The sequence below is a fragment of the Ursus americanus genome, chromosome 1 (genome assembly GCF_024610735.1).
Source record: "Ursus americanus isolate L20-20 chromosome 1, mUrsAme1.1.p, whole genome shotgun sequence".
Classification (NCBI taxonomy): Eukaryota; Metazoa; Chordata; class Mammalia; order Carnivora; family Ursidae; genus Ursus; species Ursus americanus.
Genome location: NC_142127.1, coordinates 88,915,155 through 88,936,043, shown reverse-complemented (window position 1 = coordinate 88,936,043; position 20,889 = coordinate 88,915,155). Strand labels below are relative to the sequence as shown.

General features: G+C 52.2%; 1 protein-coding gene across 1 annotated transcript; it reads right to left on the bottom strand.

The window, feature by feature from the left end:
* RUFY4 (RUN and FYVE domain containing 4) lies at positions 1–20,684 on the bottom strand. The gene is made up of 14 exons (XM_087858475.1): positions 20,659–20,684; positions 20,433–20,478; positions 20,147–20,262; positions 18,891–18,961; positions 18,672–18,778; positions 17,141–17,266; positions 16,733–16,839; positions 16,267–16,410; positions 15,713–15,842; positions 14,096–14,722; positions 13,396–13,502; positions 7,834–7,980; positions 1,351–1,461; positions 1–800 (listed from the first exon to the last, which is right to left on the bottom strand). Exons 1-14 carry the CDS (start codon positions 20,682–20,684, stop codon positions 698–700), a joined length of 1,968 nt encoding a protein of 655 aa, XP_087714601.1. The 3' UTR covers positions 1–697.
* Between the last annotated feature and the right edge of the window lie 205 nt (positions 20,685–20,889).

The window sequence follows — 20,889 nt, the reverse complement described above, 5'->3', positions numbered from 1 at the left end:
TACTCTATGATTCCGTTTATATAAAATTCCGGAAAACTAGGGTCTAAGGGGTAGAAAGCAGATAAGTGGTTGCCTTGGGAGGAGGAGGGGGGAGGTTACAAGGGGCATGAAGAGACTCTGGGGATGATGGCTGTGTTCATTATTGTGAATATGGTGATGGTTTCATGGGTGTACATTACAGTCAAACTCATCCAATTGTGCGATTTATGCGAAGTGTGGTCAATGTCAATAGGACCTCAAGAAAGCTGTTAAAAATGCAACAGCAAAAGTAGACCTTCAAAGCCCACTCCAGACAGGATGCTCCCAAGTGTGGTGAATGGTGGGCTGGGTGAGGTGGGGGTGCGGAGAAATGTCAGGGCCCCTGGGTCTTCTTCTTGGCCCAGGATGTTCTGAGCCTGGAGGGCCTTTAGGGAGGATGGTGCCTGGCGCCCTTCCTGACAGAAGAAGCCCGGACAGCTGTGAGCTTTCTCAAGCCGCCCCGCTCATGGGTGGGGGATGCAGGGCTCCAACCGGCCTCCTGTCTCCTGCCTGCGAGCCGGCAGCTTCCACTCTCCACACTGCAGATGTGCACACAAGTGCTGTTCACCTTAGATCACCAACTTCTAGAGGGCAGTACTGGTCAGACCACAGGGGTGGGAAGGGCGGAGGGAGGAAGCTGGCTGGGGTGGCGGTGGGTGGCCCGACCCAGGTGATCCCATCAGTTGGATTGAGCGTCTCCCTTCTGGGAGCAGGGTGGGCAGCGGCGCTCTCTCTTCTTGTAATCCACAGAGCAGGCATGGCAAACCAGGCCTCCGCAGAGCCTGGGAGCAGAGTGGGAAGAGTGGGGAGCTCATGGGTGTGTGGCGGGGAGGGGAGCATGGGGTTTGAGCATGCACTGTTCCTTATCTCCCAGCAGAGCAGCCCTGGGTCTGTCCAAGGAGGCCTCCCCTTTCCTAAAAGGTGTCTCAATGCCCCACCCCCTCCAGAGTCCTTTAAATCCAAATGGTAGGTTCTCCTGCTGGCCCCCTTCCCTCTCTCCCACGGCTTGTCCTGCCACCCTGTTCCCAGAGGAAGGTGAAGAGAGCCGCTTCCTCTGTACTGGAGATCTCCTCCCATTCCAGAAGCCTGTTCATGTCTCTTCTCGGAAGGATTGCACAGTCCCATCTTCCAGACACTGCTGCTTGTCTGACCCCTTTCCCCTGTTCTGGTTCATGTCTATGCTAAGTGTTGTGTAAAGTGAGTGGCCGGCTCTAAGTAGCTTTCATAAACCCTCAGTTCCTATGTCCCTCCCTTCCCAGCAGGGGCAGAGCGCTGTGGGCTGGTAGAAGCAGCGCTTGTCCCAGACCAAGGCTTCTGTGCCCTCCCCATTACCTGCACGGGTACCGCCGAGACAGCCGGCCAAAGATCTTGCTGCAGTCCACGCAGCATCCGGGGGCCATGGAAGACAGATGCTGGGCTTTCTGCCACAGGTCATCCTTCTCTCTGATGGGTGGATGGGGGTGGGAGACGCACACGAGACCGGAAGATGGAGAGACCAAGAGGGGGAGAAAGAGAAACACGGAGACATAGAAAATGAGAGGGAGACAAAGAGGGACAGAGAGGATGGTCAGAGAGAAAGGAAGTCAGGGAGTCGGAGAGGGAGATAAAGAGAGACACACAGAGAGGTAGATGGGGAGATAAATGTAGAGAGAGAGAGAGAGAAAGACCAAGAGAACAAGATGCAGAGACACACAGAGACACACAGGGAAAGGGAGAGACAAATATAGAGAAAGATGGAGAGACAGAAAGAGATGTAGTGATAAAGACAGAAATAAAGAGACCATGAAAGACACACACACACACACACACACACACACACACACACACACACACAAGATGAGGGAGGCTGTAGTCTTTGGGAAGATGGATGGTGATGCCCGGGTCCCCCTCGTCCAACATAACCTTCATATCCCACCTCCTCCAAGGAGTGCTCCCTGATTGTAGAAGCTCCCAGCAGTTTCTTATAATGCCCTTAGCTTTTATTTGGCACTTCATACAAATCCCCTTCTAGTTATGTATGCTACACTCTTGCAAAACTATCCTCACTGTGTGTGTGTGTGTGTGTGTGTGTGTGTGTGTGTGTGTGTGTGTGTGTTTAAGGATGTTTAGGCGGCACCTGGGTGGATCAGTCAGTTAAGCTCCGCCTCTTGATTTCGGGCAGGTCATGACCTCAGGGTTTTGTGAGATCGGCTCTGAGCAGGGCATGGAGCCTGCTTAAGATTTTCTCTCTCTTTTTTTGCCATTCTAACTGGCGTAAGGCGGTATCTCAGTGTGGTTTTGATTTGAATTTCCTTGATGGCTAATGATTTTGAACATTTTTTCATGTGTCTGTTAGCCATTTGTATGTCTTCATTGGAAAAGTGTCTGTTCATATCTTCTGCCCATTTTTTGATTTGTTTATTTGTTTCTCGTGTATTGAGTTTGAGAAGTTCTTTGTAGATCTTGGATACCAGTCCTTTATCTGTAGTGTCATTTGCAAATATATTCTCCCATTCCGTGGGCTGCCTCTTCGTTTTTCTGACTATTTCCTTGGCTGTGCAGAAACTTTTAATCTTGATGAAGTCCCATAAATTCATTTTATCTTTTGTTTCTCTTGCCTTTGGGGATGTGTCATGAAAAAGGTTACTTTGGCCGATGTCGTAGGGGTTGTTGCCTATGTTCTCCTCTAGAATTTTGATGGATTCCTGTCTCACATCGAGGTCTTTCATCCATTTGGAGTTTATTTTTGTGTATGGTGTGAGATAGTGGTCAAGTTTCATTCTCTTGCATGTAGCAGTCCAATTTTCCCAGCACCATTTATTGAAGAGACTGTCTTTTTCCCACCGGATGTTTTTTCCTGCTTTATCAAATATTAGTTGCCCAAAGAGCCGAGGGTCCATTTCTGGGCTCTCTATTCTGTTCCATTGGTCTATGTGTCTATTTTTGTGCCAGTACCATGCTGTCTTTGTGATCACAGCTTTGTAGTACAGCTCGAAATCCGGCATTGTGATGCCCCCAGCTTTGTTTTTCCTTTTCAACAGTTCCTTGGAGATTCGGGGCCTTTTCTGTTTCCATACAAATTTAAGGACTGTTTGTTCCAGTTCTTTGAAAAATGTCCTTGGTATTTTGATATGGCAAAAATAGACAAGGCAAGAAACAACAATTGTTGGAGAGGATGTGGAGAAAGGGGATCCCTCCTACATTGTTGGTGGGAATGCAAGTTGGTACAGCCACTCTGGAAAACAGTGTGGAGGTCCCTTAAAAAGTTAAAAATTGAGCTACCCTATGATCCAGCCATTGCACTACTGGGTATTTACCCCAAAGATACAGACGTAGTGAAGAGAAGGGCCATATGCACCCCAATGTTCATAGCAGCAATGTCCACAATAGCTAAATCGTGGAAGGAGCCGAGATGCCCTTCAACGGATGACTGGATTAAGAAGTTGTGGTCCATATATACAATGGAATATTACTCAGCTATCAGAAAGAATGAGTTCTCAACATTTGCTACAACATGGACAGCACTGGAGGAGATAATGCTAAGTGAAATAAGTCAAGCAGAGAAAGACAACTATCATATGATTTCTCTCATCTATGGAACATAAGAACTAGGATGATCGGTAGGGGAAGAGAGGGATAAAGAAAGGGGGGGTAATCAGAAGGGGGAATGAAACATGAGAGACTATGGACTATGAGAAACAAACTGAGGACTTCAGAGGGGAGGGGGGTGGGGGAATGGGATAGACCGGTGATGGGTAGTAAGGAGGGCACATATTGCATGGTGCACTGGGTGTTATACACAACTAATGAATCATCGAGCCTTACATCGGAAACCGGGGATGTACTGTATGGTGACTAACATAATATAATAAAAAATCATTAAAAAAAAAAAAAGATTTTCTCTCTCTTTCCCTCTGCCCCTCCCCCTATGTCTCCCTCTTTTAAAAAAAGGATTTTTTTTGGTCAAAATGATACATACACATGACTTAAAAATCCAACAGTACAGAAGAACTTATACCAAACGGAAATAGACACCCTCCCCACTTCTTCCAATCTCAGTGGCAAACCACTTCGTATACTTTTTCTCCTTGATGTTACTTCCACACTTAAGTAATATGCTCATATCCTCTCTTCTTGGTGTATCAAGACAGAACATCTACAGAGCTCCTCACCTTGACGTCAGGGAGTCAGCTTATTTAGTACCATCCCCACTAACTCCACCTCCTTCCTCCCCAGAATATCCCTATTGTTGGTTCCTCTCTTGCTACTGTAGTTTTGCGGAATATACTCACACATTTATTTCTCACTCATCCTATAAGCACAGATAGCATCCTGACTGCCATTCTGTAATATGATGCCAGCATCTCTTCCTCTTCAGGGGGCCTCCTTTGCCCACCTCCTACTTATCTTTTCCTGCAACATCCACTACGGTAGCCACTAGCCATATCTGGCTACTTTAATTTATATTTAATTCAACTAAAATGAACTAAAATTAGAACTTCAGTTCTTCAGTCACACAAGACGCATTTGAAGTACTCAAGTCACTACATGTGACTGGTAGCCACCATATTGGAGAGGGCAAATATAGAACATTTCCATCCTCACAGAAAGTTCTATTGGATTCCATCCTATACTTAATAATGCTTAGGTGATAACATTTACATTTGTTCCATAATTGCAGTTGTTTTCTGTGCTTGGTCTTTAGTTTGATTCTAACATTAAAAAATCTATTAATACTATTTACATTATTAGACAACATATACGCATATTGCTTCAAGGAGAGCTAAGATGTGTTCTAAACATTTCCTTTCTTGGAAAGTTTCTGGTTTTCCAGGACTTTCCAATTACCTTTCTTTGCCCCTTGCATGACTTGCCTTTAACATAGCCTAATTATTCCCTCTCTCCAACAAATTCTTCATCATATCAGGTATTCTATTGATTCTCTTTCTCCCCAGAGACTTTCCTCCTGGTCCTCAATACTGCTCCTACAGCCTGGACATACTGATCCCTGGGCTTGCTGTCCTCTTGTCATCTTGGGAATTCCCTTTACTTCTCTCCTAGGCTACCGTGACTGTTTCCTGAATTCCACATCTTCTTTCTTGGCTTACTTCCTTGTTTTTCTGAAGTACATCCTTAATTAACTTCTCAAGAAAGGCTATGTGGGAGGTACATTTTCTGTGATCTGTTTTTCTGAAAAACGTCTTTCCTGCATCACCTTCCCTACTCGCTTCATAATTTGGCTGGACTTAGAATTCTAGGGCAAAAGCTGTCTTTCCTTAGAACTTTAAAGTATGACTGCATTGATTCTTCTTCTTCTTCTTCTTTTTTTAAGTAAACTTCACACCCGGTGTGGGGCCTAATGCAGGGGTTGAACTCACGACCCTGAGATCAAGACCTGAGCCAAGATGAAGAGTTGGATGCTTAACCAACTGAGCCACCCAAGCACCATTGATCCTTAACATGTTTCTCTGTGTCCTACTTCTTTTATAAGTGACGTGTCTGAGTATATTGTCCATGCCTTTATTTTACAGAGATTTCCCAATGATGTATCTCGATGTACATTTCCCTTCCTTTCGCTTGTTGTACTGCTCACTCAAGTGAGATCTTTACATCTGAAGACCTGTGACCCTCAGAGCTGGGAAAGTCTCTCATCTTTTTATCTGATAATCTCCTCGATTTTATTCTCTCCTTTGGAATTCTTGTCAGTTGGAGAAGATAGTGAAACTCCTGGATTGTTTCATCATGTTTGCGATTGTTTCTCTTACATATTCCATGTCTTCCTGCCTTTCACTCTATGTCCTGAGAGACTGACTCCTCTTTCTTTTCCAATCCTTATGATAAAAAAACTGTGAGCGATATTTTATTTTCCAAGAACATGTCTCATCCTTTGACGGTTACGCTCTGCAGCGTCTTGTTTCACAGGAGACGGATCTTTTTGTTTATCTTTGTCGCTCCCTTTTATGTTCTAGATTCTTCTCAAACATCTGGGGATCTCTGGTTACCATTTCATGTTTAAGCTGCTGGAGCTTTAAGTAGTGGACAGGGATGGTTGGCTTACGGCTTCCCTTTAGGAAGGACTGAGCAGGGAGCTACCTGCCCCACGGACTGTCAAATGTCAGAACATACCGCTCTTTTATTTGGGGGCATCTAGCGTTTTTTTTTCTTTTTTTCTTTTTTTAGAGAAGGATGTTTTAATTATTTGCCTGGGAGATAGATCCCTGAGGGTTGATATTCTGTAGTTGGGGAGGCAGGCAGAAAGCAGGGAGTGTTCACTGCTCTTTCTAATGACTTTATCAGTTAATTTCCCTGATTTCTGTCCCTCGTCTCATTTCTGCCATCTGTGTTCCTGGAGTCTCTGGGCCCTGAAGTTCTAACTTGGGCTAAATCCAGTATCTGTTTTTTCATCCATTTTCCGGTTTCTGGAAACCAGAAACTCTTCTCTGTGGTTGGCTCCTCCACCTTTCTCTCTATTATAAGTTTTATTTCCTTATTTCTTTACCATCATTCTAGTGAGATCTCAGGATGGAAAAGAGGTGATGTGTTGTGTCCGTCTACCATCTTGATGCAGAAGTCAGCCTCTATGGCTTCCCCCCTTCTTTTTGCATAGGGCCAGATTTTCCATGATGCTTCTGCAAGGGACATTATATTATATAGTTTGGGATCCTGTGATGAGTTTCTTTAACATGAGGAAAAGCATTTTTCTCTCTTGATGCACTGGTGTACTTCCTTGGAATGCCTAGTGACACTTAGGCAACTTTCCGGGTTTCCATTTTTGATTCAGCTGCCAAGATGCTCAGAGTTAAATTTCAACCCTAACCCTTATCCTAATACCTTGAGAGTATATATTTTTCCTCTTCCATTTCATCTATTTTTCTTTAACAATCATATATATATATATGTCATATATATACACATGGGTATATATATATATGCATATATACACATGTGTACATATATATGTGTATGTATATATATATATATACATACACATATATATATGTATGTATATATATATATATACATACACATATATATATGTCTTTTATTGTTGGCTACCTTAAATTCTTTTGTGAGACATACAGCTAATTTTTTACATATTCCCTTTCTCCCAGTTGACAGTTCCTTGGAGGAGATCATTCCTTAAATTCTTTGCTCTTTCCAGGTTGACATCTCTCTTCTCTCATCTTTAATATCACCTGGATTTTGTGCAAGAGGATTTAGATGATTCCTCAGCGACCTTCCAATTCTAATGGAACCTGAGTCCAATGATGTCCTGCTTCCTGAGCTGGGATAAAGTATAACATTAGCTCCCCACTAGCCTGAAGGGCAGAAACCAGGCTTAGTGGTTTGGACTGGATCCTGGCGAGCTCAGCCTCTGGAACCTAGGACAGCTGACCCAGGACGGCCCATAGGCCCAGGGGTCTGCGGAAGTCCAGCAGGCAGTCAGGTACAGGACATACGATTAGCTTTTGGTTAACCTCCCCCTTCTCTCAATTCCTTCTCCTTCCATGGGCTCCTTTCCTTTCCCCTAACCTTAGTAGGTGTATGTGTATGTGGGGGTGGGTGGGAGTGGTGGCGTGCCTGAGAGCCAGACTCTCTCTAATTTATATGCTGTGTGTCCTTGCTGGCCACATTGGCCTCTCTGACCCTTAATTTCCTCATCTATAAAATGAGGAGAACAGCTGGGGTGGCCAAAAGAAGGAGATGAATTAGCATACATAAAAGGTTCAGAACCCTGCTTGATAGTGCTTAGTGGAGTAGAATTTTCATTCCCCGGTCTCTACAACCCACGCCAACCCCCCTTCCACACCCCTGCCCCGCCGCGTCCGCCCTTACTGGATCAGCTCCAGCACCCTCATCTTCACGGCGCGGACCAGGTCCCGCTGCCCTCCAAGCTCCTCCTCGTACACGGCGTCCCTCCTCTCGGCCTCCTGCTGCTTGCGCTCCAGCTCTGCCTGCAGCCGGGCCCTCTCTTCCCGACACCTGCGCACAGAACGAGCACTCAGGTCTCAGCGTTTGTCCCGAGCCAGGCCGGGTCTCCGCCTGCCGGGGAGCGCCTGCGGGGAGCTGGCGGTGCCTCCCACAGCGGACCTGCCTCCCACGGCGGACGTGCTCACACACACCACACACACCCACACACACTGACCACGCACGCGCTCACGTATATGTACACACTCACATATCCTTCCGCCCCTCACAGCCCCCATGCCACACACACACACACACACACACACACACACACCAGATACACTCACAACCCAAATACCATGCCTCACAACACATACTACACAAGTCACAATACACCACACGCACTACACACATCACACACACCACATAACGTACATCTCACACTACATACTGATATCACAGCACATACACTTGCAACACAGCACACACACACAACACACTCATGACACAACACACATATACCACATACCACATACCACACACTTACAACACACATACCATGTGCCACACACACACCATACACACCACACAATATACACACATGACACACACCACACACACACTCCCATATACACACATACTCCACGCATTCTCCACACCCCCACACGCTCCCGGGCCACGCACATGCACACACACGTATCACACATTGTGCCACACACACCAAATGGAGGACGGTGTATAGCACGACATCTGTAGGCTGACTCCTTACCACCCATTCAAAGGAATGAAAACAGGGTGTAGCCAACATTTCCATTTGCATTTCTTTTCTTTTTTTAACATTTCCATTTTAAAATGTAATGTTCTTGAAAGGCATACTCACCATCATGGCAGCTCACTGGAGGGAAAGGGGGGTTGTCTGGGGCTGCAGGCGGGATGGGCTGTGCCCGGCTGAAAACAATTGTTGGTTTGGGAGGGGGGTAACTGGTGTAGGGCTTGGGTGATTTTTAGGTTTTAAAATATTTTGAAAAATTATGGTACATTGTCTTTTCAATTAAAAAGGCAATATTAAACATATGGCTTTCTTAAATTTTTGTTTCAGTTTGGGCTTGGCATCGCCTCGGCTCTATTCTTGCCTCTTCTTTTTGTCTTTGGTGGCTTCCTAGAAGGTTCCAAGAAATCTGCTGGACTGGAAATAAGAAGGTCCCAGCCCCGGGTCAGCCCCTCCCTCCATCGCTCACATGGGAGGGTGTTGCAAAGACGGGTGCACATCCTGTGACCTCAGATATGTGTGCGTGTGTGTGTGCATGTGTCTGTCTGTGCGTGGCCACACCCCGGGCTTCAGTGTGTTTGAGGCTTGCAAGAGGCTTCACAGCGAACTGAATTATGAATTTTTACAACGCCGCTGTGTAGCAGGCCTCAGAGAAGAAAGCTGGGTGGGCTGTAAAATCAAATCGACACCAGATACCCATGGAAATCCTGAAAGACCAGTCAGTCCCTGCAGCCCTGAGGAAGGCTGTTCCAGGGCTGCGTTCTGACTTTTAACAAACATTGGTCTCCAGTATCCTTACTTCTTAGTATTGGCGTTTCCTTTTCCCAAGCTAGTTTACTTGTGCACTGATCCCAGGGCCTTGGTGTCGCAGGTGCAGGCCCTGATGTGAGCACTGTGGTTACAGTGTGTCTTTGAGGTGGGAGGGAGCATTTATTAAGCACCTACTGTGTGCCAGGGGCTGTTCGACGTGGCAGGAATAGAGCAGTGCCTATGGCTCTCGCTGGAGCCCCAGAGTGTCTGGGGCAGTGTTCAAAAGAAGTGATAGGCCACTAACATGGTGAAGCTGAGCGTATGATCGGGATAAAGGAGAGGCAGGGACAGACTTGAGAGGATGCTCGGGAAAGACTCCTGAGACGAGGTGACCTTTAAGCAGATCTAAGAGATGAGAAGTCGGCCATGTAGAGCCAGTGAAAGGCACATGCAAAGGTCTGCAAGTTGGCAAGAACTTGGCGTGTTTGAGGAACTGAAAGAAGACAAGGGAAGCTAAACATCATGAAGGGCAGGAGGTGGGGGTAGGCAAGAGACGAGGTGAAAGAGGCAGGGCCTGATCTCTGCCTTGCTGGCCCTGGGAGGAGTGGATTTTCATCTCAGTGCAATGGAAAGCCACCCAAGTATTTCAAGAGGGGGCTGACAGACACTCCTGGTGCAGGAGGGGACGTGGAAGGAATTCAGGTCTATTGAACACCTACTACGTGCCAGACTCTGAGCTCAGTGCTTTATAGCCTGGTGTCGTTTAATTTTCACAAATGTATGGCCAGGTAATATGATCGTCATTTCACAGGAAAGAGAACAGAGCTTCAGCGAGGAAATCACACTTGCTTGACATGTGGAGGGGGCAGAAATCTGGATGCAGGCCTGTCATGCCATCAACTCTTTTTGCCTCCCTACACTTTCGTGGTTTACGGTGCCAGTGCTGAGTGGGCAGCCGGCGGGAGCAAGGGACGGATCCGTATGAGCCCTGGTGTGCCTCAAAGGAGCTCGGGTGGGGGGAGGGGGAGGAGTGTGATGTTTGCCTAATTCCCCATCTGAGGACCTCTTCCACTTATATCTGATCTAATCACCTTTCCTTTGAGGTCTCACCCAGGGGCAGAGGAAATCCACCTGCTTGGAAAGATGGTCTCATAGAGCATCGGAGCTGGAAGGAGGAACTTTAGAGATCCAACCATCTCCTTTTGCAAATCAGGGACCAGAGGCCAGGGAAGAAAGGCCAGTTTCCCAAGGTGCCACGACCAGAAAGCTGGGAAGTGGGTATCGAATCCTCATAGCTCAGTTCCAAATGTATTTTCTTAGCCCCTGGTTGGTCTGCTGGGGCCTGGTGCTTGGCTGGTTGGCTGTGTCTCGCCTGTGTGTCCAGCCTGGGGCTCTGCTCCCAGGGGCTGCACCGCTGCCCACCTTCACTCTATTCTCTACACCACAGACAGAACAATCCAGAAAACCCTGGGACCCCTCACTTCCTGCTCAAGGCTCTGCTCCAGTCTTCCAGAGCACATGGAAGTCTCCCTCTGCTCCAGCCCCACGGGCCTGCTTGTCCCCACGTGCATGTCTGGAATTTTGCACTTGCCGGTCCCTCTGCCTGGAGCACTTCTCCCACCATATCTGCACGTTCCAGTTTTTCCAGGGATCGGGGCTTCTGCTCAACTGTCATCTCCTTGCAGGGGAAGCCCGTGACTCTAAGTCTAGGTGACTCTCCTTTCTCTAGCCCCTTTCCTGGACTGATGTTTTCCCACAGCCCCCTGATTAACTGACATCTGATTTCTAGTTGTTGATCTGTTGTCTGTCTCCGCAGGTCCTGGACAGCGGACACCGCCTGGCCTGTTCACAGCTGTCACCCTGCTCATGGCCACAGTAGAAGCATGATACTAGTCTTGGCTGCCTCAGTGGGCCCCATGGCACTTCTATCTGGCGGTGGTGAGACAGCCAATCTCCATCAAGACAGCTTGATGCCCATGGCCCCTGGAGTGAGATGTTCCTCCTGAGTTCCCTGGATCCCACGAGGCAGGGGAGCGCATCGTCCTCCTAGCCCGCTAAAGCTTCTGTTCCCAAAACCCGCGTTCTGACCACTCTCCAGCAGATCCCCAGCCCGTGCCTCTCCTCTGAGCTCCACACCCTCCTGTCTGGCCAGCGCCTCCACTTGCTCCCATGGGCGTCTCAAACTTAACTTGCTCTCACCTCAACTCCTGAAATTTCCTCCACAAGCCTGCCCTGCCATGGCAGACCGTCAGCTGGGACTCCAGCCTTCCAGCTGGTCAGGCGGGAAAATGAGAGTCAGTCTTGACGTCTGTTTTTCTCTCTCCCATCAGGAAGCCCGGCCTCACAGTGGATCGAGAATCCTACAACTTCTCTGCACCTTCACTGCCAGAGAGCATTTGGGGGCTCCCCCGCACTCCCCTTCCTCATCAGCGTCCCTGCTTCCTTACAGACTAGCTCCATAGAGCAGCAGCCTTGAGCCCTTGAAAGCACAGATCAGTTTGGAATAGGCACGCCTATGGGGACAGACGAGCACTTGCTCAGGGCGGGGAGGTTGGGAGAAAATGGGCAGTGACTGCTAATGGTACAGCGTTTCTCTTTGGGTGATGAAAATATTCTAAAACTGGGGTGATCGATGCACAATTTTATGAATACAGCAAAACCCACTGAATTGTTAAAAAAAAAAAAAGCTGACGTACTTAAAGCAAACAGTCACGTCTTGTCCCTTCCCTGCTCAGAACTCTCAGTGGTTCCTATCACACTCTGAGTCAAAGCCAGGGTCCTTCTGATGACGTGCGAGGGTCTCCCGTTATCCTACTGACCTGCCCCAGGTCAGTCTCTCCTCTCCCTCTGTCCGGTGGGAGGAGCCCGGGGGGGGGGGCCCTTTGGGGTTGGTTTCTGGGCCCACAGCCTCTCTCAGCCTTTTAAGCAGAGTCCGTAAATTGCCCCATGATTCAGTCTGAAGCACAGCTGCCCAGGCTCCAGTGGGGTTTGGGCTGGCCTCCCGGCCCCGGGGCGGGCGTCAGCCAGGTACAACACACAGAGCCAGGTGGGCAGACGGAGGCACACAGAGACCAAGCGAGACAGACACAGAGAGACCGAGTCAGACCAAGGGAGACCTTTGCATGGCGGAGATATTTAAAAAGTTCTGAAAGAGAAGCTCCGACACTGAGAGAGTGTGCTCCGGGCTCTTGAGGTTAATGTGATGATGGACAGTCGAACAAGCTGGAGGGTGAGAGGGGCTGAGTGGGATAGACAGAGGGACTGAGATAAACACAGACGCTCCAAATATTGCCTGAGGGCCCGCGGATAAGCCTGCTGGTTCTGGAGTCGGCTGCTGGGGTGCAGACCTCACAACTCTGCTAACTGGTGACATTGCGTGAATTGTGTGGTGCCTTTGAGACTCAGTTTCCCTATCTATAAAATGGGGATTTTTAAAGAACCTACCTCATAGGTTTGTTAGGAGGAAATGCCTAGAACTGTGCCAGGAACATAGTAAATGCTTAGTCCGTGATAGTTATGAAGATGATCGTGATTCAAGAGGGTGAAAGACAGGCTGTAACAGGGAGCAGGAAAATGAGAGACAATTGAACAGGGGAAAGATGGAGAGACGAAGGGCAGGAGTGTGGAGGGGCAGGGAGGGAGACTGGCTTAAAAAGAGAGGGGAGCAGCCACAGAGGGGCAAAGGTGAGTGTGGAGGGCAGGAGGCATCCACCTCTCTTGGAGGCTCTCAGGGAGGCCAGCGAGGGAGGGGCTGGCAAGTGAGGGGGGTGGGGGGAGGTCAGTGGGAGCTCATCGAGGAGCCCCAGGAGTCATGCCCTGCATGCCTCAGCATCTGGAAGTTGCGTCCAGCACGGGAGGCACTCAGAAGGCGCTTACTGGCATGACCACGAAGGGGCGAGCAGGAGCCAGGGAGCGCCTGTGGTCCTGCCGGCTGGGCCAGGCCTGTTTGTGCTGGTGGTCACCAAGGTTACCTGCTGAGCTGCTCCTGCAGTGTCCTCAGCTCCCCTTCCTGCTCCTTCAGCAGCTGCTCCTGGTGCTGGGCCTGCTCCTTGGTCTTCCGGAGCTCATGTCTCAGGCTCTTGGGGGTGGGGGGTAAAGGAAGGGAAAAGGAGGCTAAAGGAGGAGGGCAGAGATCCCAGCCCCCCCCCCCCCAGTCTGACCTGACAAACATCCCCGTGAGGCCCCAGGCCAGGGGAGACAGCCCTTCAGGGGAGGGCAGGACTGCGGACAGCGCTGGGCCCTGAGAGGCCAGGCTCTACCCCTGGGTGCGCCTGCAGCCACCATTTCTTCCTTTGCTGAAGGATGAAAGTTATAGCTCTAGGGGCATGAAGACTCCGGCTAGAGAGGAGGCTCAAGGAAAGCTTGAAATCAATCTTGGTGACTCTAGAAGCGTCTACAACAAGGGCAGCTAGGCGGCTGCCCCGAAGAGCTGATGGGGAGGGGTCTCAGACTCAAGTGCCCGCAGGGGCCAGGCAGGTAGGACTGATGAATGAAGCGGGCCTGGCCTGAGGGTAGGGTAAGAAGACCCCCTCGAAGATTAATCATCCTGTGCAGACCAATCAGAATTGATCTGTGGGCTGCAATGCCCCTACCCCCACCACTGAAGACTCCCACCTGTGGGCCAGGTTAGAGAGGGGGGAAGAGGCAGGTACAACGCTCAGCTGCTCTCACCTTGACCACAGCCTGCAAGGCCACCTCTGCCGGCTCCTTTCTCCTGGTCACACTGGTCACTCCTCTTTCCTCTTGTGGTCTCTCTGGGGTGGAGTCTTCCTTTGTTCCCAGGTCCTGTAGGACCTGGGGCTCCCCCGGAATGCTAAGCACCTCCCACTCCTGCGGGCTCCCTGACATCCTGTCCTCTATTGTCCCTGTGGGGCTGGAGGCCGGCAGCCTGTGTACCTGACCCCACTCTGCTCCCCCTTTGTGAGTCCCCTCTGTACCCGGCAGAACCCCTCTGCCCTCAGCCTCTGTCCCTATCACCTCCTTCGGAGCTCCGTCGGCACACTTCCCCTGTCCCTGGCAGCTGGGTGAGTTCTCCAGGCAGATCCCAGTTGTTGGGGCTCCCTTTTCCTGGGCTTGCTGAAGCTCCTCCCCCGCTGGCTCCCACATGCTCTGGGGGGGTCCAAGGCTCCTGGGATCTTCTCTGTTCTTTTCCACGAAGGGAGGAAGCTGCCTGTGTTGCTGGGACCTCGGGAGTCCAGCTAACTCATCTTCCCTGGGCGCATCTCGCAGACAGCCAGCTGGGCTAGTGTGCGGCGTCTCTGGCCGGACTCCTGTGGGGTCTCCACGTGTGGCTGAGACCTGCAAGAAGCCCCCAAAGCCACTCTCAGCACCAATTCACCAACCGGGTGCATAGGAGAGGCCACAGACCTAAACCAAGGGAATGGGATTCAGGAGATCCGGGACAGGGCCCAGCAATCGGAATGTTACCATCGCCCCAGCTGCCTCGGGGGCCCGAGGGAGCAGGGGTGCCTCTCAGTGTTCTTTCCTCTCCTCCTATGCTCCTTCACCTGTGCCTTTGATCTGGTTTCCACTAAGTTCTTCCCACCCTCTCCCCTCCCCCATCCTGCCCCCTGAACTTCTCTGTGTTTCAGTTTACCTGTCTGTGAAATGGGAATAGTAACCCCTGCCTCGTACGGTTGTGCTGAAAGCTTAAACAGACCCATAGCAGCTAAGAGTCACCCCTCTCAAGCAGCCTTCTCTGTGCTCCCATGTTCTGTGCGTCTGCAGCACTGCACCTTACAGGTTGTATTGGGATGGGCTCCCCCTTCTGGCCAGAGGCTGAGTCCTCATGGTGTCTATACCTGAGGCGTGGAAGCCGAGGGGGTGCAAAGCAAGACTGGGGGATGGCAATAGCCACAAGCTACCACTTCCTGAGCATGTGGGCGGGGGCCTTGCTCTGTGCTAAGCGGGCTGTCTCAGCGCGTCCTCACAATCACCTGCGAGGCGGTACAAGTACTTGCCAAGGACCTCGGTTATTAGGGGCAGAGCTGGGATTTGAACCCAGAAACCTGGCTCTTCAGTTGCTCCCTGAACTGCACTGAGACATTTGCAAATTGTCCAATGGAGGCGGTTTCCCTGGTGTGCATCCTACGTGCTCCCAGTTATCCACCCGACCATCTCTCCCTCCCCTGGGCGCCCCGGCTCCCCCGGATGGTGCCAATGGTCCCTTTCCCTCCCCGCTATCCTCACCACCTCAGGAATATGAACCCTTGAGTCCTCTGTGGCTTCCCAATCCCCAAGTCTACACGCTGGCCTCTCTGTCTGTCTGTCTGCTTGGTCACTGCTCACCCTGGGGGGCCCAACAGAGATGGAGAGGAGGCAACTCGGAGTGTGGTTGGGCAGAGGCACCTGCTTTGGAGAGTCTTTGGTCTTTCTGGGTCTTCTTCCCTGTGTCCGGCTGGCACTGGAACGACAGGACCTGCAGAGAGGGGCCTCTCTCCGGCAGTGGTCCAGCCACCCATTCACGGCACTACCCCTCCCACCTTCCTGCCCTCCCACCCTCGGGGATGGATCCCCCTCTCCATCCATGCACACTCCCCGCCCACCACGCATCCTGACATCCCCCACTGGGTCATCCTTCTGACCTCCACCCCAAGCATCCAACAACTTCTCATGCGTGTGAACTGTACGGAGCCTCCCGCCTCATGATGGGCTTACACCGGGAGAACGGAAGGCTGGGAAGGCAGGGAATCAGGGGCTCAGACGGCAAGAAGGGGAGGTGAACTGAGGAACTGACGAGCTGACGGGGCAGAGGCTGAGCGTGGAGCTTGCTTGGGGTGGGTGGTGGTCAAATGGCAGTGAGGCACTGGAAAGGGGCTTCCCTCCACGTGGGACGCACTCACTCGGAGAACATGGGCCAGGCTTCATCTAGGTCTGGCCACTGCAGGTCCAGGTCGAAGGCTACCCCGTTGAGAGCGTAGAGAGAGTCCAGGAGGCCTTCCCGGAGTTCGGGGCACACCAGAGGGCTCCGGGGGCCGTACCATTCCCTGTGGTAATGGTGATCAGCAGCCTTGGCCTTCGGCCTTGGTGCTTTGCTCCCCTCCCCCCCCCAAGAATCTGCCTTTGCTTACACCACATAGTTCCCACGGGAGTGACCTTTGGGGGTCAGGAGGCTTAAGCATTGTGGTGCTACTGGGACTCCTGTGTTCTGACCCCCCTTTGCCCTTTCTTCCTTGACTTGCTTTCATGGCTCTCGTTTTGTTCTCCTTGTTATTAACCCATCCATGGGGGGGGGGGAAGAGGCATCTTTCACAAGGGAGGGACAGTGGCTCAGGGGGAGTTCGGAGGAGCATGTCTCGCCAGCCCCACCTGGTGAACTCTGGGCTCAGGAGGCAGAGCTGCAGGGACTCGGCCAGCTGTCCGTGGGCTAGGCAGAAGCGGATGAAGGCGCGGCCTTTGGCCAGAGGAGTCTTCAGCTGCGGAGTGCAGGGGGTGAGTGGTGGTGGGGGGGCAGGGTGGGGGGCGGGGTGCTATTAGGACAGAGGGAGCTCAGCCAGCACAGAGACAAGATGGGAACTTGTACTGTCAGGGGACGAGAGGGGTGCCCGGAGGGATGCCGAGGGCAGGGCTAACGAGACAGGAGGACCAGGTGAGCGGTCTGTGCTCGGCAGAGCAGGATGGGTGGGAAAGGGGCCCTGGAGGCCATCCCCGTCAAGGGCCTGGTGGCAGGACCTCCTTGTGCTGAGGCCAGCCACACCCCCACCTGGCCCTGGCTACCTTGTCCTGTGCGCGGATGAAGCGGGCTGGCTCCGTGCTACCCCGCTGGCGCCACAGGGCGGTGCAGAGGAAGTCCCAGTAATCCTTCCGAGGCCTCAGGAAGCTCTTCTGCTCTTTCTGGTCAAACTGGGAGCGGGACGAGGGACAGGAAAGCATCAAAATGTTTCCACCTTGCATTCCAGCACGCGGAGAGAGGAAAGGGCTACTGTAGACAGACCTGTCTCCACCCTTACTGGCTGTGTGACCACGAGCAAGGTGCTGGACCTCTCTGAGCCTTTGGTATTCTATCCATGCATTCCAGAAACACTTGCTGAGTACTATGTGCCAGGCTTTGTTCTGTGCCCTGGGAACGCAGCAACGAACAAGCTGACTGCATGGGCTTACGCTTGGTAGTGGAGGCAGACAATGAACAAACAAAAAGTAAGTAAAACATATATTGTTAGTGCGGACTGCTAAGGAGGAAAATAAAGCAGGGAAAGAGAACAGAAAACACGTGGTGTGTGTGCACACAGATGTATGTATGTGGTATGTGTGTGAGGCATGTGTGGTGTGTGATGTGTGTGTGTAGTGTGTCTGCCTGCGTGCGTGTGATTTTAGGGGGGTGTGTGTGTGTGTTTTAAAAATTCGAGGATTCGGGGGGTGCCTGGGTGGCTCACTTGGGTAAGCGGCTGCCTTCTGCTCAGGTCATAATCCCGGGGTCCTGGGATTGAGTCCCGCACTGGGCTCCCTGCTCAGCTCTCCCCTCTCCCTCTGCTGCCTCTCCCCCTGCTGCGGCTTCCCCCGCTTGCACTCTTCTCTCTCAAATAGATAAATAAATAAATAATCTGAAAAGAATTTCTGCATTAGAGTGGCTAGAGAGAGCTCACCGAGCAGATACTACTCAAGTCCACGTCTGAAGGAAATGAGAAATCGTGCCATCCAAGTTTCTGAGGGAAGAGCAGTCCAGGCAGAGCGAATAGCACGTGCAAAGGCCCTGAGGTGGGTGCACTGCCGGTGTGCTTTAGGAAGCTCAAGGAGGCTAGTGTGACTGGAGTGCAGCAGATGAGGGGTAGACTGGCAGAAGATTCACATGTGCACCCAGCAAACCTCACGTGCACACACGGACACTCACACCACACATGTGTGTCTCACACAGAGACCTGGGAAGGCTATGTGGGTGTATGTGCGGGTGGTAGGACCATCAAGCACCTCAGGGGGTTAGAATGAGAGTTTGATAAGGTGGGGCATAAGAGGGGCTTAGCCTGGCCCGTGGTACGTGCTCAACAAAAGTGCCAGCCGTAGGAAGGGCTGGCCCTAGGACATCTTGCCTCTGAAACTTCAGTCCTCGGAGCAGGGTGGCCACCCCGCCCCACCCCTCCTCACCCCCACCGGGCCCCAGGCTGGCCCCACCTTACTTCCTAGGCTACGGTGTCAACCCCCAAGAGTGAGGTCAGATGTCAGGAAGGGCTTGCTGACTCTGAGGGGGCTGAGTATCTGGGGGCTCTCTGGGCATGGAGAGAGGGGAGTGGGAGGAGCGCAGGGAGGGGGGCACCTGCAGCAGCAGCTCCAGGCAGCCGCAGAGTCTGTGCAGCTCAGCACTGGCATCTGTCACTGGCTGCTGCCGGCCCCCGTAGCCCTGGAGGACGGCCAAGACGGCAGCTGTGGGGGGGGGGGGGGGTAGGTGGACATCAGGCATCAGGTTGTGAGGGCTCCCAAGACCCCTCACTTCTCCCCCGACTCAATCCCAGAAAATCTCTCGGGACACACTCACCTTGCAGGTTCCTGGTGAGGACGGCCCCCCTCCTCTGCCATGAGTATTTCAAAATGAGATTCCTCAGGGCTCTGGAAGCACAACCCAGGAAGGAGCCTCTGGGTTCAGCTGCCCAGTTGTCTCCTTATCCAAAGGAAGAATCCGAGCCTAGGCCAGGCATGTGATGTATCTAGAGTCACACAGTGAGTTCACGGGTAGGATCAACAGCCCAGCTCTTCCAGCAGGCCAGCGTGGCAAGGGGACGGTGTGGCCCCTACTAATGGAGCAGTTCCTGGGTGCTGGGTGCTCTGCTCGGCGCCTGACATCCTTGTCTTATTCCGTCCCCGTAATAATCGAGGAGGTCACTAACTCCATTTGATACAAGATGAAAGGGGGCTCAGACAGACAGGTAAGGCTTTTATCTAACGCCACAAAGCTCTAAGCGGAGAAGGTAGAGTTCGAACTCAGGTCTGTGTGCCCACACACAGGGCAACTGGATGGGAGCGGCCCTGGTAATGCTCCCGCCACGAGGACGCTGGACTGAGGGAAAGTCACCCCTCTCCCCCACAGGGAGCCTTGCCAGAGCAGTCATCACCCTTGAGGCACACATTCATCCTTTCCTGGCCCCCAGCTGAGCGGAAAATGTGTGTTTGAGGGAAGGGAGGCAGCAGTAAAATGAGGCCCCAGAGCTGGGACCAGGCCAGAATGCTGGGTGTGTGTGTGGGAGCAGGGCACCCGGTTTTAGTCCTGTGGTTCTCTCCCAGGGTGGGTCCTGGGGCTCAGAGAGGACTACTGTGGCTGTTGGGGGCCAGTGGCTTATCCTGATGTAACCTGGAGTAAAGACCAGGCATGGAAAACCCTCATGCCCTGCCTCCCAGGATGTAGTTGCTGGAATTTCGGGGGTGGATGGGAGTGAAGAAGCACGGGACACAGTGGAGGGGGAGGGAGAGAGAAAAGAAGGTAAAGGAGGGAGGGTGTGCGGGGATGGTGTTCAGGAGACACTGAGCTGGGAGTTAAGAGACCTGGGTCTCCATCCTGGCCCTGCTACTAACTCACTGTATGACCTTTTGCTTTTCCTGGGCTCAGTTTCCCCATCTGTAGACCAAAAGGCAGACTGAGGATCTCTGCATCCCCTTCTGGTCCAGATGCTCTAGAAAAACCATGAACACCTAGATGTACCTCCTCAGCTCTCTTTTTTCTGTCCACGAGTCTCTGCCCCCACTCTTGGCATTGCCCCCTTTCTCCAGCCTCCCCTAGACCCCTTCCCTGCCACTTACCTGGGAAGGCCTGGAGAGCGGGCACTGCAGCCTGAGCCTGTCACTTGTGACCGTGGGTCCCGCGCAGCCTTTCCCAGAGTGCCGCCTGGGAAGTGACTCAGGCCCAGCCCAGCACCCTGGAGGGGGAAACCCTGCTCAGAGCAGGAGGAGCACAAAACTGGGTGGGTGGGGAGAGAAGTGGGAGAGGCAGGGTCCAGGGCACCAGGGCAGAATGGGCGAGCTGGGTGATGGTACCCTTCGGGCAGAACTGGTGGTAGAGTCACTTGTTGGCTATACACCAACTCACCCCAGTGACAGCAGCAATCGCCCCTATCCAAGTTTCCTTCTCTTCTCTTCGGGGTCACTTGCTCTTGTCTTTCTTCCTTGTTCCCAGCAGGCGGCGCAAAGAGGCTGGGACTGCTGCCCCACCAGATCCTGCTCCAGGCTTTAGTCTCTCGGTGGAAGTGTGGTGCATGTGGGGGGAGGGAGGACAGCCCCCCCCCCGCCCCGTGTATCTCCCTCCTCCTCCCCACCTTAGTCTCCCGGTCCCCAGTGCCATCCTGCCCGACCCGGCACTCCCCTCCTAAAAGAATGGAAGCGAAACCACTGTGAAAGCTTGGATCCAGGACCGGGCCAGCTGGGTGGCCCCGCGGGGCCGTGACCCTCTCACCCTGGCTGTGCTCCGCCTCCTTGAGGCTGGGGTCTTTCCACCTCCCGGTCCTCGTTTTTCTAGGCTGGGATGCCCCGAGGGCGGGTATGGGGGG